Source organism: Rutilus rutilus, assembly GCF_951802725.1.
Source record: "Rutilus rutilus genome assembly, chromosome: 4".
NCBI classification, from domain to species: Eukaryota; Metazoa; Chordata; class Actinopteri; order Cypriniformes; family Leuciscidae; genus Rutilus; species Rutilus rutilus.
The window spans coordinates 4,971,563-4,988,980 of NC_140212.1; the positions used below are offsets into that span (position 1 = coordinate 4,971,563).

General features: G+C 38.4%; 1 protein-coding gene and 1 long non-coding RNA gene across 5 annotated transcripts; one reads left to right on the top strand and one right to left on the bottom strand.

Moving 5' to 3' along the window:
• Positions 1 to 608: 608 nt before the first annotated feature.
• On the top strand, positions 609 to 11,474 carry tnnt2e (troponin T2e, cardiac). Of its 4 annotated transcripts, none has more exons than XM_084406646.1 (15): positions 609 to 759; positions 1,234 to 1,254; positions 1,358 to 1,378; positions 1,730 to 1,747; positions 1,858 to 1,881; positions 2,458 to 2,487; positions 2,611 to 2,632; positions 2,727 to 2,784; positions 3,110 to 3,226; positions 3,310 to 3,387; positions 3,502 to 3,615; positions 3,761 to 3,873; positions 3,951 to 4,041; positions 6,493 to 6,530; positions 11,424 to 11,474. In XM_084406646.1, exons 1-15 carry the CDS (start codon positions 690 to 692, stop codon positions 11,467 to 11,469), a joined length of 861 nt encoding a protein of 286 aa, XP_084262772.1. In that variant the 5' UTR covers positions 609 to 689; the 3' UTR covers positions 11,470 to 11,474. The 4 variants fall into 4 exon arrangements, with proteins under 4 accessions (XP_084262772.1, XP_084262773.1, XP_084262770.1 ...); XM_084406647.1 differs by having other exon boundaries at positions 2,461 to 2,487; XM_084406644.1 differs by lacking the exon at positions 6,493 to 6,530 and adding an exon at positions 6,216 to 6,256 and having other exon boundaries at positions 610 to 759.
• Positions 11,475 to 14,015: 2,541 nt separating this feature from the next.
• Positions 14,016 to 16,602, bottom strand: LOC311290082. Its single transcript, XR_014627307.1, has 4 exons — positions 16,317 to 16,602; positions 15,702 to 15,860; positions 14,626 to 14,793; positions 14,016 to 14,444 (listed from the first exon to the last, which is right to left on the bottom strand). It is a non-coding gene; the product is annotated as an uncharacterized lncRNA (long non-coding RNA).
• Positions 16,603 to 17,418: the final 816 nt, after the last annotated feature.

Here is a 17,418-nt window from a genome sequence, read left to right on the forward strand (position 1 = left end):
GACACAAGAATCGCTTTTGTCCTCGGCTACATGCCCAGGAGAATTGAGTTACTCAAGGCCGCAACTAATATCAGTAGGTCAATGTGCGTGGTGACATTGTTGCATCAAGTCGAGTATGTGAATGTCCTGCCCATGTACATTTCCCATTGTCTCAGATGTCATTCCCCCCCCCCCCCCCCCATTCGTCTCTTGTGTGCTTGTGTCCATAACGGTGCGTGAATGTAAAATGAAATGCTTGTTGTCTGCAAGTATTATGGCTCATTGGAAAAATGTAGCCTACCTCGTTTCATGACACTTTAAAAGTGAAATACTAAAATCTGAAACATTCACGTGACAGATTAAGTCAGTTTAATGTAATTTAAGTTGAAATGACTTAAACATCCAAATTGTACTTAAAAATGTAAGGTAGCAACTTTTTTTTTACAGTGTAGTAGAAGCACGTTTTCCCGATGAGCCCGAGATGATTTATGCCGTCGTTAAAACGATCACGTAAAAATCATGTTACATTCATTTAACGCATCATTTGGTCCACGCTCACATGCAAATTGCATCAGATAGGCTACTGCATTGGTGGTCTATGGACTATTTACAAGCTGTTGGGTGGATCTCAATGTTCTGACAAAGGTTATAGATGATCTGTTTGTTAACTTGATTCAGCATCGTGATTATGCAAAGACTGATCAAATATTATGCTTCTGAATGTATTTGCTACTAATCGTTATTATGTTCACACTGTAGTGGAGGAAACCGAAGAGGAAGGTAAAATTCACTGTGTGTTGTGTTGCTTTTCCTGCATGAGAATACATTTTAAAATTAACTTCAAAATATTTTCGATTTAGATAATATTAATACAACACATGTGGCTTAAAACAAAGTCGGACTAGAGTCTTTCACACACATGCATGCGGATAATTCAGTTTATTCTCACAGGTAATTAATTAATTTACTCATCCTCATTTGTGCAATTATTTCTTCCTTTCTTCTTGCATTCATTTGTTCTATCACTCCCCCTCTTGAAGTGGAAGGTAAAATTTTCATTAATTAATTTGTGCACCCATTATTTAATTGTTCATTCACTTTTTTTTATTGTTTTAGTGATATATTGCACTTCAACAGTAAATTCACCTTTTCATATAATTGAAAACAATCTTCATACAAATGCATGATATTGAAAACGCATTGCATTACACTCATTACTGTAGCCTTTCCATAATAATCGTTTCTCTTCAATAGTGGCGCCTCCATCAGAGGAAGGTAATGCATCGATCTGACCTTTATTTTGTGGTGATTTTTCTGTACATTTGCCATCACCAATGCAAGGTAATATTTAATATCTCATGTTATATTTTTATATTAGAACCAGCCCCTGAGGTGGAAGGTAATCATTCCCTCACTTGATTGTTAATACAATTATTTAAATGTTTTATGATTTTTAAATAGTTACAATAGTCAGCTATCTTTAAACCACTGGATCGACACGTATATACAAATACTAAATTCATTAATTTTAGTATTCACCATTTTAACCAAGACCTGCATTCAGGCAACTCAAGTTCAATTCATTTGCTAAGAGAATCTCTTGCCATGTCTTTTATCAAAAAAAATTATCTTTTGTCAGTCAGAATATCTGTTCCTGAATGGCAGATCTTAGTAGTTATGTTATGGTATTTTTATAATTTCTCAAACTACTAGTCTTTATAAACTAACTGATTTGCTGTTCTTATATTAGAGCCTCCGGAAGTAGAAGGTAATTATTTCAGTTGTTACGAATATTGACGTTATTCATACTTTATAATGTACAAGTGTCTGTAAAATTTCATTCTTTAACCACTTATAACTTATCTCATATCTGAACAGAGGAGCCAGAACCTGAACCAGAAGGTAAAGCTCTTCAGCTTTACATTCATTCATACAAATATTATGAACCAAACATTCAGCAAGAGTTTCCAACACATTGAGTTGCTCATTTTTTGGCACTTTGCAGCTGATTTTGTAATAGCGTGGTCTCAAGGTTGTTTAGTGTGTTCAACCTTAATGAGCAGCACTGGGTGGCCAGTGCCATCAGTTCAGTTACATGTAAATCTTACTGGCCAAAAATCATGTCTTCATGATGGACAGCTCATTTTCTTGTTAACCGATTCAAAATGTGATGATCGATAGTGATCTGAATCAAATGTTTACCATGATTACAACTGCATGATGTCTCATTGTGAAGGCTGGAGGACAAAAGCTGTTTATTTGTAAGGTTCGTATGTCATGATGCAATATATCAGCTAATTGAAATCGCATGTGTGATGATTGTGACTGTCAGAACATTGGGTCGTCACGTTCAGCCGGGCATTTGTTACAAAATCAAAACATTTATTTTGTTCTGGATTTTTTTCCTAACAACTTAAAATCGTGTCAATGCAATTAGTCTGAAATGTGAAATTTTGTCATTTTTCATTGTTCACCCAGCAGAAGCCCCTGTAGAGGAGGAGGCCGCAGGTAACTGCTCCTAAAAATCACACATTCGCTTTGGTTGATTCCCTCCAAGGTCGACAATGTGAAGTACTTTGCGTGTCACATTATTAGTCAGTGATGATTTTTTTATATATATTTTATCCCCAGATGAGACAAAACCAAAGCCGAAGTATGTTGGCATCTTTCTTACTGTGTTTATCTGCATAAACTCATATGTGAAGAATGCACAGCGTCAGTCCTCATGGGTAACACTTATTTTACAGATTCATGCAAAACATCACGGCTCCAAAGATTCCTGAAGGAGATAAGGTGGACTTTGATGTGAGTAATATGAAGTTTAAATGACATCACTTCCTGTATTCGGAATGGAATATTATGGTGTCTTGCTTACTACATTGAATTTTGTAAACCTGCACATTGGGAATGATATAGTATGCCGTTTTCATATTAGAACCATGTGACTTTATTATGTGAATGTATAATTCTGCAATTGTAATGTTTAGAGAACATTCAGATAATGTTTTCATAACTCGTAGAACATATTTTGCTAGCTGGGTGAACGGTCATCCACGATTTGCAAAATAAGCACACTTAACGCATGTTGTTGTGAATATTGAATTGATGTCAATACCTGTGTGTGTAATAGGACATCCACAGGAAGCGTCAGGAGAAGGATTTATCTGAGCTTCAGTCTCTGATTGAGGCTCATTTTATCCAGAGGAAGAAAGATGAAGAGGAGCTGATCGCTCTGGTCAACAGAATCGTAGGTTCTGCATAATCCAGAAGGGTTTCAGAATGTCTTTACTTGTGACTGACAGTGTTGTGTCTGTCTGGTGCTGTGTGCAGGAGAAGCGTCGCACAGAGAGAGCAGAGCAGCAGAGAGTCCGTGCAGACAAGGAGAAGGAGAGACAAGCCCGTCTGGCCGTGAGTGACACTCCCTTCAGCCAATAGGAAGCAGCCGTTTACCTCCACGAGGCTAAGTGCTAGAATAGAAATAGAGGAAATGAGTCAAACTCTTTCCATCGGCTCTCTCAACAGGAAGAAAAGGAGAGAAGAGAGCTAGAGGAACAGAGGAAGAAACAAGATGAAGATGCCAAGAAGAAGAAAGCTCTTACCAACATGACACACCAGTACGGAGGAATCCAGCAGAAGGTTTGAATTAAGAGATATCTAGGAAACTAAACATTTTGATCCAAAAACTTATGGAAAAGGGGAACCTAGGTGTATTAAACCTAAGATAATATGCATGTGAAAATAAGAGCCCACTGAATCAAACACCATCATTTATGTCTTGCAGGGCGAGGGTCGCAAAGGGGCGAAGAAACAGACGGAGAGAGAGAAGAAGAAGAAGATCCTGGCGGATAGGAGGAAGCCAATCAACATCGATCACCTGTCTGAAGATAAACTGAAGTAAGTCAGCGCTGAACATGATCACATCACAGTTTGCGTAAACGGCCACTGACGAAGCTTCTGATTGGTTCTCGCAGAGAGAAGGCCAACGAGCTCTGGCAGTGGATGATGCAGCTGGAGGCCGAGAAGTTCGACCTCGGCGAGAAACTGAAGAGGCAGAAATATGACGTAAGTGTTGACGTAATCAACTTCACACAACAACATAGAAAGTATAGCATGATTACACTGTCAATTGGGATTTGTATATTTCATTTTTGTTGCAAACATCATGATAACAATTTAATCTTGCCATATTGCCTTAATTTCAAGAAAACTGTCTCTTTATTTATGTTGGTATCAGCTGTTATTGTTGAAATCTTTTTAGCACAAGTCTACAGAAAGTAGATTATAAGATATAAGTAAAAATTGTTACGTTTGACTCGACATAAATCACTTAAAGTCAACCTGATTATTATTATTGTTACAATTGTTATTAACAATTGGTCATCCCTTTAAAAATGACATCAAGCCCTGCCATACACTGTAAAAGAAGATTTTTCGAAGTTTTAAATAAATCAAACATAACTATGGAAGCTTGTTTCCGCCACTGAATAAAACATTTTAAAAGATAATTGCGACTTTTTATCTCGCAATTCTGACTTTATTTCTCAGAATTGCGAGATATAAAGTCAGAATTGCATGAAATAAAGTCAGAATTCTGAGATATAAAGTCAGAATTCTGAGATATAAAGTCCGAATTCTGAGATATAAAGTCAGAATTGCGAGATATAAAGTCGCAATTGCGTCTTATAAAGTCAGAATTCTGACTTTTTTTCTCGCAATTGCGACTTTATATCACGCAATTCTGACTTTATAACACATAATTGCGAGTTTATATCTCGCAATTCTGACATCTTTTCTCAGAATTGTGATATATAAGAGATAAGTCCAATTCTAAGGGGAAAAAAAAGACGGACTTTTTTTTTTTACCTTAGAATAGTTTATATCTCCCAATTGCGTGATATAAAGTCAGAATTCTGAGATATAAAGTCACAATTGCGTGATATAAAGTCAGAATTCTGAGATATAAAATCGCAATTGCGAGAAAAAAAGTCAGAATTCTGACTTTATAACACGCAATTGTGACTTTATTTCACGCAATTCTGACTTTATATCTCGCAATTCTGACTTTAAAACACGCAATTGCAACTTTATTTCACGCAATTCTGACTTTATATCTCGCAATTCTGAGAAATTGGTCAGAAAAAAGTCAGAATTGCGAGATGTAAACTCGCAATTGTGAGATAAAAAGTCGCAATTTTCTTTTATTTATTTTTTATTTTGTGGCGGAAACAAGCTTCCATACATAACTGTAGTTCGTTTCACAAGAAAATACTACTTTTAAGTACAATTTCATGTTTAATTTAATGTGTTATTAGCCATTTCTTTGTAATTAATTGTTAAAGTTAAAAGTTAAAATGAGTTAAAATTGTTTCTACAATTTTTTTTTTTTTTTTTTTGTATATAGAAATCACCCAATAAATTAAATCAAGTCCCAGCTTACACTTTTTTCTTGTTAAATATCTGTCATATATTCACATTACGGAAGTAAAATAGTTATTTTCTGTTGACTTTAAGGCCTGGTACACCTGGTATTAAGAAGCGTTTTTGTTAGTCCAGTTGCAAGCGGATGACACTACACAGGTGTAAACAGAGTCTAAAATGTTTTAAGCTTGTCCACTTTCGACCACTTCCAGAGATAGTCAAAAACCCATTAGACCGGATTGCTTTCGTAGTGTAAACGCTCATGTGGTCAAATGTGTTCAAACAGCCACAATAGACCGTCTACTCTTCGTCTACTGACCTAATGTATAAACATTATGGGAAGCGCTCTAGCCAGACGGGATTTAAACTTTGGTAAAAGTTTGGTTTGAGGACGAAAACTTACCAAGCACAATGTTTTCTCTGCATTCCTGATTTCTAACACACACTCACTCTTGTGGCTGTCAGAGCAGAAACGAAAGCTGATGATCTCCGTATGTTTTTCCGTCGCCTCCTTTCACACTCATGTAAATTGCGTGAGCTTATTTCATCCATTAGATCGAAAAATCTGAAAAAAAAAACCTACATTTACCAGCCCATAGACCCTGCCCTCGGCGAAATCAGGACAAAAGTGGTTGAAAGTGGACAAAAGAGACAGATTAAAACACCAGGTGTGAACGGGAATGTGTCTTTCTCTTCTACTTGTGAGCCGATCGCCCAAAACTAATCTTAATACCAGATGAAAACAGGGCGTAAAAGACTGGCGCTGTGATAAACTGGCGTCTATGGCCTACCTGTCTTAAACTGTGACTTGCTTCCAGATGAATGTTCTCCAGACCCGAATCAATGAACAACAGAAGTTGTAAGTAACTGGCTGTGAGGGCGGCCACCTCACTGTTGTGTAGCCTGCTGTCAGTAACTGTTGTGGGTCAGATTTGTGTCGGGTCTGGGCTCTCGGTCGGTCGGTCGGTCGGTGAAGTCAGGTGACGTGATTGTGGCTGCAATCAGGCTACGAATCCACAGGTTTTCCCCCGATCAGCTGGTCCTGTTGATATTGTCTTTTGTGCTTAGCAAGGCTTCCGTATGTGTTCCTTACAGATCACTCAGCTACTGGCTAGAGTCAAAGATCACCAGAGGTAAGTACCCCGAGCCACACTGGTCACTTTCCCCTGGTTTCAGTGAGGTCTGGCTCAGAGGAAGGAAGCAGAGGAAGTGATGCTGTTAAAGGGATAGTTTACCTGAAAAATCTAATTCTCATATCATTCACCCTATGACTTCCTTTCTTCAGATAACAAAAAGGAAAATAAGCCACCTCTGTGAGTCCATGTAATGCCATTGAATGGGTGCCGCTTGTTTGATGCGTGGAAAAACCACACACAGCGTAATCCATACGACCACAGGGGATGAACCAATGTCTTCTGAAGCCAAACAATAGATGTAAGAAAAATACTCATATTTAACCTTTTTAACTATAAATCATTTCCTCTGATCTGCTGTCATACAAGCGTTCACAAGAGGGATGTTGTGACAGGCGACGTAAGTGCGTTGTAAAGAAGTGACGTTACTTCAGTGTTACTTTCTGGTAGGGCTGCACGATATTGAAGAAAAGTGCGATATGCGATAACTCATTAAATAATGCAATATAATAATGCTTAAAGTGTGTAAAATAACCTATTATATAACCTGCATACGTGTTTCACATTCTTTTTGTGACAAGAAAACATCCCTACAACTTCTGAAAGTGAACAGCAGTGTTTTACTAAAACATAAGAAGTTGTGTAAACCATGGGGTTTCAGGTTATCCTACATTAGGAAACTGAATAACTAAATGTAAAAATAAAACACTGCTTAGTTTTCATTGTATGAATTAAATATATACTGATTCTTATTAAAGCGACAAAAGTTATTCAGCTAAGAGCAGTGAGTGATTTTCTCTTTGTCTTTTGTTCATGACCCCAGTTATTGCAAGCCATTGCGATATACATATCGTGATATATACATTTGCGATATTTCGATAATTTCGGTATATTGTGCAGCCCTACTTTCTGGACAAACTTCACAAGGCACTTCCAGTTATGTCAATCTGAACTTGTGAACGCGCCTTGGACAGTTGGCCGGAAGCAATGGTTTACAGTTAAAAGAGTTTATAACATGAGTGTTTTTCTACATTTAGCTTCAGAATACATTGATTATTTTCCCAAAAATCTTTGTTTGTGTTTATCGGAAGGAAGAAAGAAAGTCATGTACGTCGCGGATGGCATGAGGGTGAGTAAATGATGAGAGAACTTTCATTTTTGGGTAAACCAGCTCTTTAAGCTGACCAAGACAAAGCAGTTTGGGGTTTGGTCTGCTCAACAGATCCCGCTCCTTTCAGATCCCAGGCCCGATGAAACCGTACGATCTTGACAGGTGCGAGCTCGGAGCATGTGGTTCAGCTCAATCCCAACGTCAAACGGGGAAATGTTTAGGATCTTTACACTCAATCCTAATACGACCAGTTTAAGTGGCTCCTTCCGTTCGTACTTCACTGTCCATGCCAACACATACAATACATGAATTTGTCCATAAATACACTCGTATATGCAGATAAATAGGAATTATTGTGAATTCAGGTAGATTGGGACACTTTTTGCCATTGAGATGACTGGGTAAAAGTGTCCCAATCAACCTGAATTCACCCTAAACGTTGACATAGGGAAGACATTAAATATTGATTGGACATAAATGAGAGAGACTCCAACGAAACGGTAAGTTTAAAATGAATATTTTTGCCTCTGGAGACGGAATCTGTAGGCTGAACGAGAGGGTAAGAAACACATTAGGATAAAACAAGACTGCAACATGGACTGCATGCGACTGAGTGGCACTTTTTCCTTGCATGTGTATGAAGTGCGTCTCTTCTAATTTTGCAAACTGCTATTCTCTTAACTGTCTTTTTATTTTATTTTATTTTATTTTATTTTATTTGTCACCTGTAAGGGGCCTTTCACACCGATCGCTTTTTTCTGTTCCACTGTGTTACTTTTCCATTGTTTTTTTTTTCTTTTCAATGTAAACACGTGCTAGATGGACGTCTTTAACCGTTGCTCTCCAGGTCTTTTGCAGCGTCTTGTCGTCTTTTTTTACTCGTCTAAAGCCGACTGTGTTGTCGCCTCGCGTTGGGGTAAAAAGCCGCACTTGAACACGCCGAGAGAACCACAGCCGACTGCTAGCTAGAATGCGCGTTCTGTGCCTGCGTGTGAATAAGACAACTGTCTATTTCTGAAGATATATTCCATAAAATGGAAACCAACGTTGCAGATACACAAACCGTAAATAAAGCAGTACCGTCAGAGAATGTCTAATATGGCGAGAAGTTTCACTCTCACTACACTTCCGGCTTCTGAACTGGTTGCAGTTCCACTCTGATTCCATATGAGGGCGCTCACAGGACGAGTGCAGAATGAATGGAGGTCAATGGCGGTATACCCCTCAAAATCCACTTTTCTCAGGATATAATTTTTTGTCTAGTAATTTGAATGTTGTATTCGAAAGGAGATGCAAAGAAATTACACATTGCTGGGTGTTAGATTTTTTTAGAGTCACTTATTTGCTTTAAAAAAGTCTTTCAAAATGTCAATGACGTCAGAATGCTGACGTCATTAGCAGAATGCTAGCGTGTTATGGGCAACAACAACTCAACCTGTAAGAAATCAAAACGACATAAGTACTCATTCATTCAACTTTCGACCTAAAACCCATGTTGAACTTGCAAAATCTACAATCACATCTGAGATTTCTCAACGGCAATCGGGTGAAAGAGACTAATTTAGCCGTCTAGCCCCATTGACTCCCATTCATTTTGCACTCATGGCGAGCGCCCCCAGTGGAACTCTGGTGGTACTACAACCAAAATTCGGTACAATAGGGCTTAATAGGGAGTGGACAGGCTCTCCGTAGCGTAGACGGGCTCTGGTACCGTGCTTACCGTTTTGAATATCAATCCTGCTAAACACTTTCTTTATTCCACTCCTCTCGTGTTAATGTTGAAATATTCGCCAAGGAACCCTCAGGTAAGATGACGTAACATTAGAACAGCGCTTCTATCTGTACCGTTTTGACTTTTTTGCTCGCTGTTTTGCTATTATTCTCATGCACTGACTCGTTCACTAAGCTGAACAGCCAATCAGAGTTCTCTCTCTCTCACCGACGGCCCGACGCCGATTCAACATGTCGAATCGCCCCGAAAAAAAGCATAGACGGTCAAAGAAATGGACACAGCGACCCCATTGGATTCAACGGAGAAAAGTGACGTTAATTAGAAGCACTCACTTCCTGATGGCTGAGCGCAGAGAGTCACGTGGTTATGACGCAATCGTTAGCCTATTTTTACAAAAACTGCTTCTACGGGGCCATAACGTAAGATACAAGGTAATGCAGCCTTTTATACATTTTCGTGTTTCTTTAGAAATAAATAATGGACAAATGGAGTCTTTAAACGCCTCAGATGTAAAGTTATTCGCTGTCAAAGTGACGCCAAAATGAATGGGAGTCAGTGGAATGCTAACAGCAGGTCTGCTAATCAATGGCGGCGCCCGGGGAAGCTTCAGTTTTTTCTGAAAGAACACACTTAGTCGGCCGATGCACAAAAACGGCCCGGTAGTCGGCTTGGTGTGTTCCAGGCTTTAGACGGCATTCTTAAAACATGGCGCTATATATATATATTATTTATTTATTTATTTTTTTTTTTTTTTAAAACACACCTCTAGACCTTGCGCATTCAACAGCTAAAATGCTTTCTGTGTGAACCGGTCCAGAAGCAGTTTCATTTCCATTCAAAGTATCGTCTCAGTTTTCATCAACTGTTTGTTGTCAAAATCAAGCTCAGTTTAGCCATTGCAATGTCACTGAATTAATGAAGTGCTGAATTTTGGTTAAGTTAATACATAAACTCTATTGGAAAGCATGAGGTTGTGGGGACAGGAATCATTTTTGGTTTGGGGTTTGTTGTGTTGTCACAACACAATTAAAGTCACCATGAAATCAAAACTGAGCGTAGAGTGCAATAATTGGGTTTCGGAAGTAAAAACTCCATTCATCTTCTCCATTGGGAAAATTATTTCAAATGTTAACTCATAAACCTTTAAAGACAGACCTACTGTGAGCTACGATGTTGTTAATCGATGGTATTTGCTTCTGCTGAAGCTGTCAGCCGCATTATTTCAGCTTATTTTTCATAACCGTTTAACAGAGGGATTTCTGGTGAAAAACTACATTACCCATGATGCTGTACCAAAAATTACACCAATCAGAGTCGAAATAAGCAACACGCCCCTAAAGATCCCCCCACTCCCACTCTCAAAATAATTTAATGTTTGAATATATACGCATATTTTCCAATGAACTTAAATTATATTGTTTTTATATATAATCAACATTTTTAAATCGTTTTTAATTCAATTATGGTGTTCGCAATGCTTCATGGGATTGTAATTCGTTCCCTCACAAAAGACCAACACAACTTCTGTTTCATGCCAACTTTAAGGTTTAAAATTAGCTCATGAATATTAATTTTGCAAATTAAATGCTCACCTTACTTTTTTTTTTCTTGCTAAATATCTTTTTTTTTTTTTTTTTACTCTGAAATAGGTAATATATTCATATTATGTTGTAGATAATGTAGAAGTAAAGTAGTTTGTGAATATTCCATGTTGACTTTATGGACTGGGGTTGTTGTGTTGTCACAACACGGTAAAGCCTTAGCTCATGAATATTAATTAGGCTATGCTCAGATAAACAGTCTATGATCTGAGGTCAGGTCTGTAATAGAGAAATTTGAAAACTGAAATGCATTAGCATTCTGATTAGAAATAAACTGCGCTAAAATCATTTAAATAATTTCCATAGCACACTGAGTAGCATAACGTTATGTTCTCATAGTGCAGTGGTTTAGTAGATCAGTGGATTGATGAAAGGATCAGTAATCATCTCATATGCTTATTGATATGCAGCCAAATAAAATGGTTTGATAATTATGTTTCTCTCTGCAGTGCCAAAGGTCGTGGCAAGGCCAAGGTTGGCGGCAGGCTGAGGTAAACGTGCAGCGAATCAAAACACCCCAGAGATCCAGAAGACTTTGCCACCTTCTTCACATTATGCAGTTGTAGTCATTATAAAGCCACTGTTCTGTTTGACTGCACTTTTAGAGACAGTGAAGTGACATATTTTTCAGATGTCATGCTTGTTTTTGTTTTTTGTCTTGGACACAAGTATTTATCACTAAATTTAATGTCACTTTATCCCTGCAATATTAAAAGAGTCAATTGTCTACAAAGCATCCTGGTGACTGTTTTTTAAGTTATACATTTCCAATTTGTAAAGGAAATGTTTCATTTGACATTAAGGAAAACCTGGAAAATTATTAAACCCCATATAATAAATTGATGTGAATCGCAAGCAGTCCAGAGAGAAAAGTTGCAGAGCCATTATGTTCTTGTAATAAACCAATTTAAACTAAATAGTGACCTTACTATTAAACCAATATAAGTAATAAGACTACAATGAGGATTATTTTTGTCAGGTGACCTGATAATAGAAAACACAAATTATAGAGGTAGCTACGTCAAAGGTCCAAGCTAGGATTGGCCAAGCTAGCAGCTGTAGTGTGTCAGAGAACATATTAGAATATATAATCAGGTTTTGGAGCTTCAAGATAATCTAATGCAAGGTTTGCCAGTGGATCGAGTTTTAGTTGTAAAAAATAAGTTGCAAATGTGTTGTTCACGCAGTTACCCAGAGGAGGGCGTTCAGAGTGATTCAATATTTAGCATAGTCTAATGGCTACGTTGTTTTTTTGTTTTTTTTTCAGTATCATAAATTAGATTTAATAAATACATGTTTATGTTTTCATACTGCTGCGGATCATGCAGATACGCTTATTGTCCACAAGGCGGCGCTGAAACACTGATCTGAAACTTTGAAATGCGAGTGCCTGTTTGCCTTGTCAGTAAAACAAAACTGCCTTTAAACACCATTAAATGTTTAGTCGTTGTATCATTTGAATGAATTTAAATCAAAACTATTGACAAATAGACAAACTAAAAGAATCAGATATTTCGTCACGTGTGTTGTGTGTGTTTACTCTTGAGGAGTGCGACTTTCAGCAAAACATTTGATCTGTCTTTCTTACCCCATCAGAGGAGAGCTGATCCTGACTCAGATCCTGACAAAATCATACATCAGTTTCCACATATATGAAAATTACATTTCAGTCCTCTCACCCAGACCGAAAGTTCACTTACCCAGAACACCAGTTTGGCTCTACAGTGCTGATAGAATGACAGAAACTGAAGCGCAGTTCTTCATCCGCTCCACTGGGCGGCGTGAGCGGGTTTCACTGTCAGAGCGACTCATTTAGATCCTTGACAACATTGACACTTGATGACATTCGCTACAACACGTGCAGATGACAGCTATTAATATCAAACAACTGGGAATATTTCAACAAATAAACCAATAATACAGCCCGATAAAATGCGTGAATCAAGTGTCACGCTATTCACCGGTAAGTAACTTTGCACAAAGAGAATTTCCTCAATAAAATGAGTAGCTCTGTCAGGTAATTTAGTCTTTGTTTACATTCTGCTCTATTGCTGAACTCCCTCAGACCTTCAGAATATTAAATCTTTGAATGGATCGCCACCAGATATTCATATTATAAAGTAGAATAAAAAGGAATGGTGGTTTTTGTGTCTGTTGTTGTAGTCTTACTGTAGGTAAGAATCTACTGGATTTATGTTTGTTAACTTAATAGTCAGTTTGTGTCATCATCAGCTGTGCCAATCACATGCTGAGAAAGAGAGAAACCGCGGTTAATTTCTCGCGAGAGAAGTAGCGCGATTCACATCTGTCCTCTGCTGAATATTACGAGATTTTAAAAGAATATTAAGAATTTAAACAAATTTACACAGCAAGAAGAAAATAGCTGTCTTTGAAAGAGGACAACTAAAATAAAAAGTCTTGCTATATCAATGCAAGTAAAAATTGTGAAGTTAGTTTATCTTTTAAGCTCACATGTAATCATTTTATAGCTTAATCTTTTGATTCTAAAGTGTATTTATATTACCTTTATATATTTATTCCTTTAAACTGTGCGTAAAAATAAATAAACTAAAATTGTACATGTGTGATCGATTAATAGTTACATAAATAATATCTAAATCATACAAGATTATTATGTTACTAAAAGCCAGATGATTTTCTCTTTAAAAATCATTTGCTGTAGTGACCTTTAATTTGTAGTAGGAGCAGGTGGAGTGACTTCATCGCATCAGACATATGTCACTTTGCTCACAGCTGATTGGTCCAATTTCGGTTTAAGATCTCTTACCTGGAACATAACCTGCCCCGCCCGGACCAGGTTAGAGTGTAAGTTACTATGGCGATGAACTCTGCTAAAAGCCAAACCACTTTCATGGTGCCTAAAACCCAGGGTTGGTGCAAACTAAACTGAAACATAGCTGGCTAGCCACCTAAACCGGCTTCATGGTATAGGCCCCAGACCTTCTCTTACAGTATAGAAATGTTACTAATGAACTTAAAGAGCTCGCCCTCCTGTGGTGATTTTTGTGAATTACACCGTTGCAAATCGAGTTTAAAGTTTAATGAACATAAAATTATTCCGCCCTCCTGTGGTGCTTTGTGTGAACTACACCGCTGCAAATCTTTTCTTCTATCCTCTTTGTCCTTCTGTTAAAAACGTTCATGAACATGAAAGACCAGACATCCTCGTTATTTCCTCCTTCCAGAAATTATTTTCTGCACCACAGAGCTTGTATCTAATGCATGTGTATGAAGTAACTTAGGCTCAGGCTTTGTAAAAGATGATCTGTATCTGTGGGATTTAAACATGTTTCTGTTGCTGCTTCATGATCCAAAGTCTCAGATGTGATCTCGCCACTATAATCTGACGAGAGTAAAGTGCAGTTCTTCATCCGCTCCACTAGGCGGCAGAAGCGGGTTTCTCCTTCAGTCATGATGCTTGATGACAATCATAACAACACATGCAGATCCTGCAGATGAGAAGATGACAGCTCTTAATGTCACTTTAACAGCGCATATTCCGGCTCAACTGCAAATAAAACCGACAGACAGACGGATAAAATGTGGGTAACTTTTCGTATAAAGTCAATTTCTCTTGTCAAATGACCTGCACGAACTACATAGCAAATCAATCGCTAGTTGTAGCGTTACCTTTTTAGTCTCTGAATGAATCGCCCTCTGATAGTCACACTATAAAGTGTAATAAGAAGGTCTCAGTTGATATTGCAGTGTTTTCTGGATTGATGTGAGAGTCAGCAGGAGTTGTGTGAAGCTCTGATGTTCTCCTGTTGCTTCATGCTTTTCTTCTTCCTGTTATGACTGGGATATGAGAGTAAAACACAGCCTTTAAAATGGTATTTTAATTCAAAATGTCATAATACTACAGGCATGAAACAATGAAGTCAAGAGCAGTGTTTAGACGCTTTGCTCATGGTTTTCATTGTGTATAATTTCTGTAATCTTGCTCTGATGTTTTGTAAGTCTGGCATTCTTTGAATGAGGTGTTAGTTTTAGTTCAGTTCAGTGTTTTCTTCATTCTGTGGCCTGGAAGACAGTAATTGAATTAATAGTATCATCAGAACTAAAACGAGACGATTGATACAGCATTACTGATTTATAAAAGATTTCATTTTAGACTATTTATAAATTCTGATTTTTTCTCTTTTTTTTTTTTTTAGATATACTGTGTGTAATGACGTCTTTGTTTATGCCGTGACTCTACAGAATCGGTAATGTGTTGTGGAGCGTAAACGCAAAAGCTAACGCAAACGCTAGTGCTTCGGACACCACAGACCACTGCCAAACCAGGCGATCGCAATCCATCATGCACACTTCTCCGAGGGAGGCCGAAAGTGCGAAAACCACCACATTCAAAACTAGCTTACCAGCAAACGCTAGTCCTGACGCCCGCGCTTCAGACACCACAGACCACTGCCAAACCAAATCAAGCCCTGCACCAATTTTGACGAGTGTCGAAGTCACGCATATTGATTTTAACTGCTATGGTGGCAAGAGCATAACATTGAACTCCTCAATGTCCTTTAGGACTGAGTATGTCTCAAGTTCGTTACCCAAAACAGAGGCTTCGGAGAGTCATCTCAACAACTTTGGCGGCAGATCAAGAATCGTGAGTATACCTGAACCAATCCACAGAGCCCGATCCAGAACCTTCTTCGTGGTGAAAGAGGACAACTCGAGTTCGAACAGGATTGCAAAGGAAGACTTACCCAAGAGGAAAGCGTCGCTCTCAGAAGTACCTGTGAGCAGATCCAACGTTCATCCGCCCACTGAGACCCCAAGTCCCACCGGGTCACAGTCCCTGGAGATACGCCCCAAATCCTTGCCAAAGCCATCCTTCCGTGCTCAGGGAATAACGGTCCAGTTTTCTGGGAGAGGAACCACAGATGAGGCCAGGCATAATGCACTAAGCAAACTAGGACTGCTGAGGGACTCATCTTAAACGCTCACATGATGCTGTGGCTCTGTGGTGTAGACAAGCATTTGAGAAGTTATAATTCAACCAGTGCTGGGTTGTAAGGAATTCTTACTGGAATTGTTGTAAGATTACTTACAATATTTAGTCTGCTACTGAACTACTTTTATTGACCTAACTTGTCAAAACAGGTAGATTTGAACAAGATAATCTTATACCATATTGATGGAAAAACTCACAGAGAAAGGAAACGTGTCCCATTACATTATGTTAGGGTTTCCCAAACAAGGGTTCGTGAAGGAATTTCAGGGAGTATCTATGCTCATGAAAAATTTATAGTTTTTTTGCAATGGGGGTTGAATAATTTCGATTGCAACTGTATACACACACAAAACAATATTGCCATTACCTTGTTTGCAAGATGTCTAGTGTTCAGAAGGTCCAGATTTATGACCATCTGCTGGACAGCAGCAAGTCTTTTTGATTGAGTTTAGAGGAAGAAGTCACAGCTAACACTTGTTTGGACTGAGCTTGTTTTGTCTGCTTAGGAGTTTTGAATCAAAATCAAGAATCCAATAAGTTCTGATATCTTTAGCAAACACAAACTCAGCATTCACATTCATCTCAGAGGTAATCGCTCAAGTTCTACATGTTGCTTTGGAAGCGCATGGCCTGGTTTCTGCCATCTTTGCTTCATGGTCACATGGTTCCACAACATTGTTTTGAGCCAATCACCAGAGTCCTAATTGTCATGTGACTAATCACTCCATATTTGAACTCCTAAAACATTGTTACGATTCCTATACATCTACTATAATGTCATGACGACACATACTTTTTATTATAGACTCATTTTATTTTGAAAGATAAGTGCACCAGGAGAACTGTCGGAATTGAGTCGTCTTTGGTGGTTCAGTGGTAGCAGTTCCGTCACTAAGATAAAAGGTTACCGGTTCTGTTTCAACTTGTTGTTTTATACAATTTCAGACTCAGTTTCGAAAGATAAATGAACCAGGAGAAGTATCAAAAGCGTGTTGTCTTCAGTGGTTCAATGGTAGTGGTACCATTACTAAAGTATGAGGTTGTCGGTTCTATTCCAGCTTGTTGTGGTTTTATACAATTTCAGACTCAGATTTCGAAAGACAAACATACCAGAGAACTGATTTAATTGTGTGGTTAAATGGTAGCGGTACCGTCACTGAAGCGAAACGTTTCCGGTTCTATTCCAACTTGTTGCGGTTTTATACTCTGTTGTGATTTCAGACTCTGTTTCAAAAGACAAACGTACCAGGAGAAGAGGCAAACCTGTGTTGTCTTCAGTGGCTCAATGGTAGCGGTACCGTCACTGAAGCGAAAGGTTTCTGGTTCTATTCCAACTTGTTGCGGTTTTAGACTCTGTTGTGATTTCGGACTCTGTTTCAAAAGATAAACGTACCAGGAGAACCGGCCAAACTGTGCAGGCGCTGGTGGCGCAGTGGTGGAGTCATGGTATCACCTTCCCAAGGTCCATG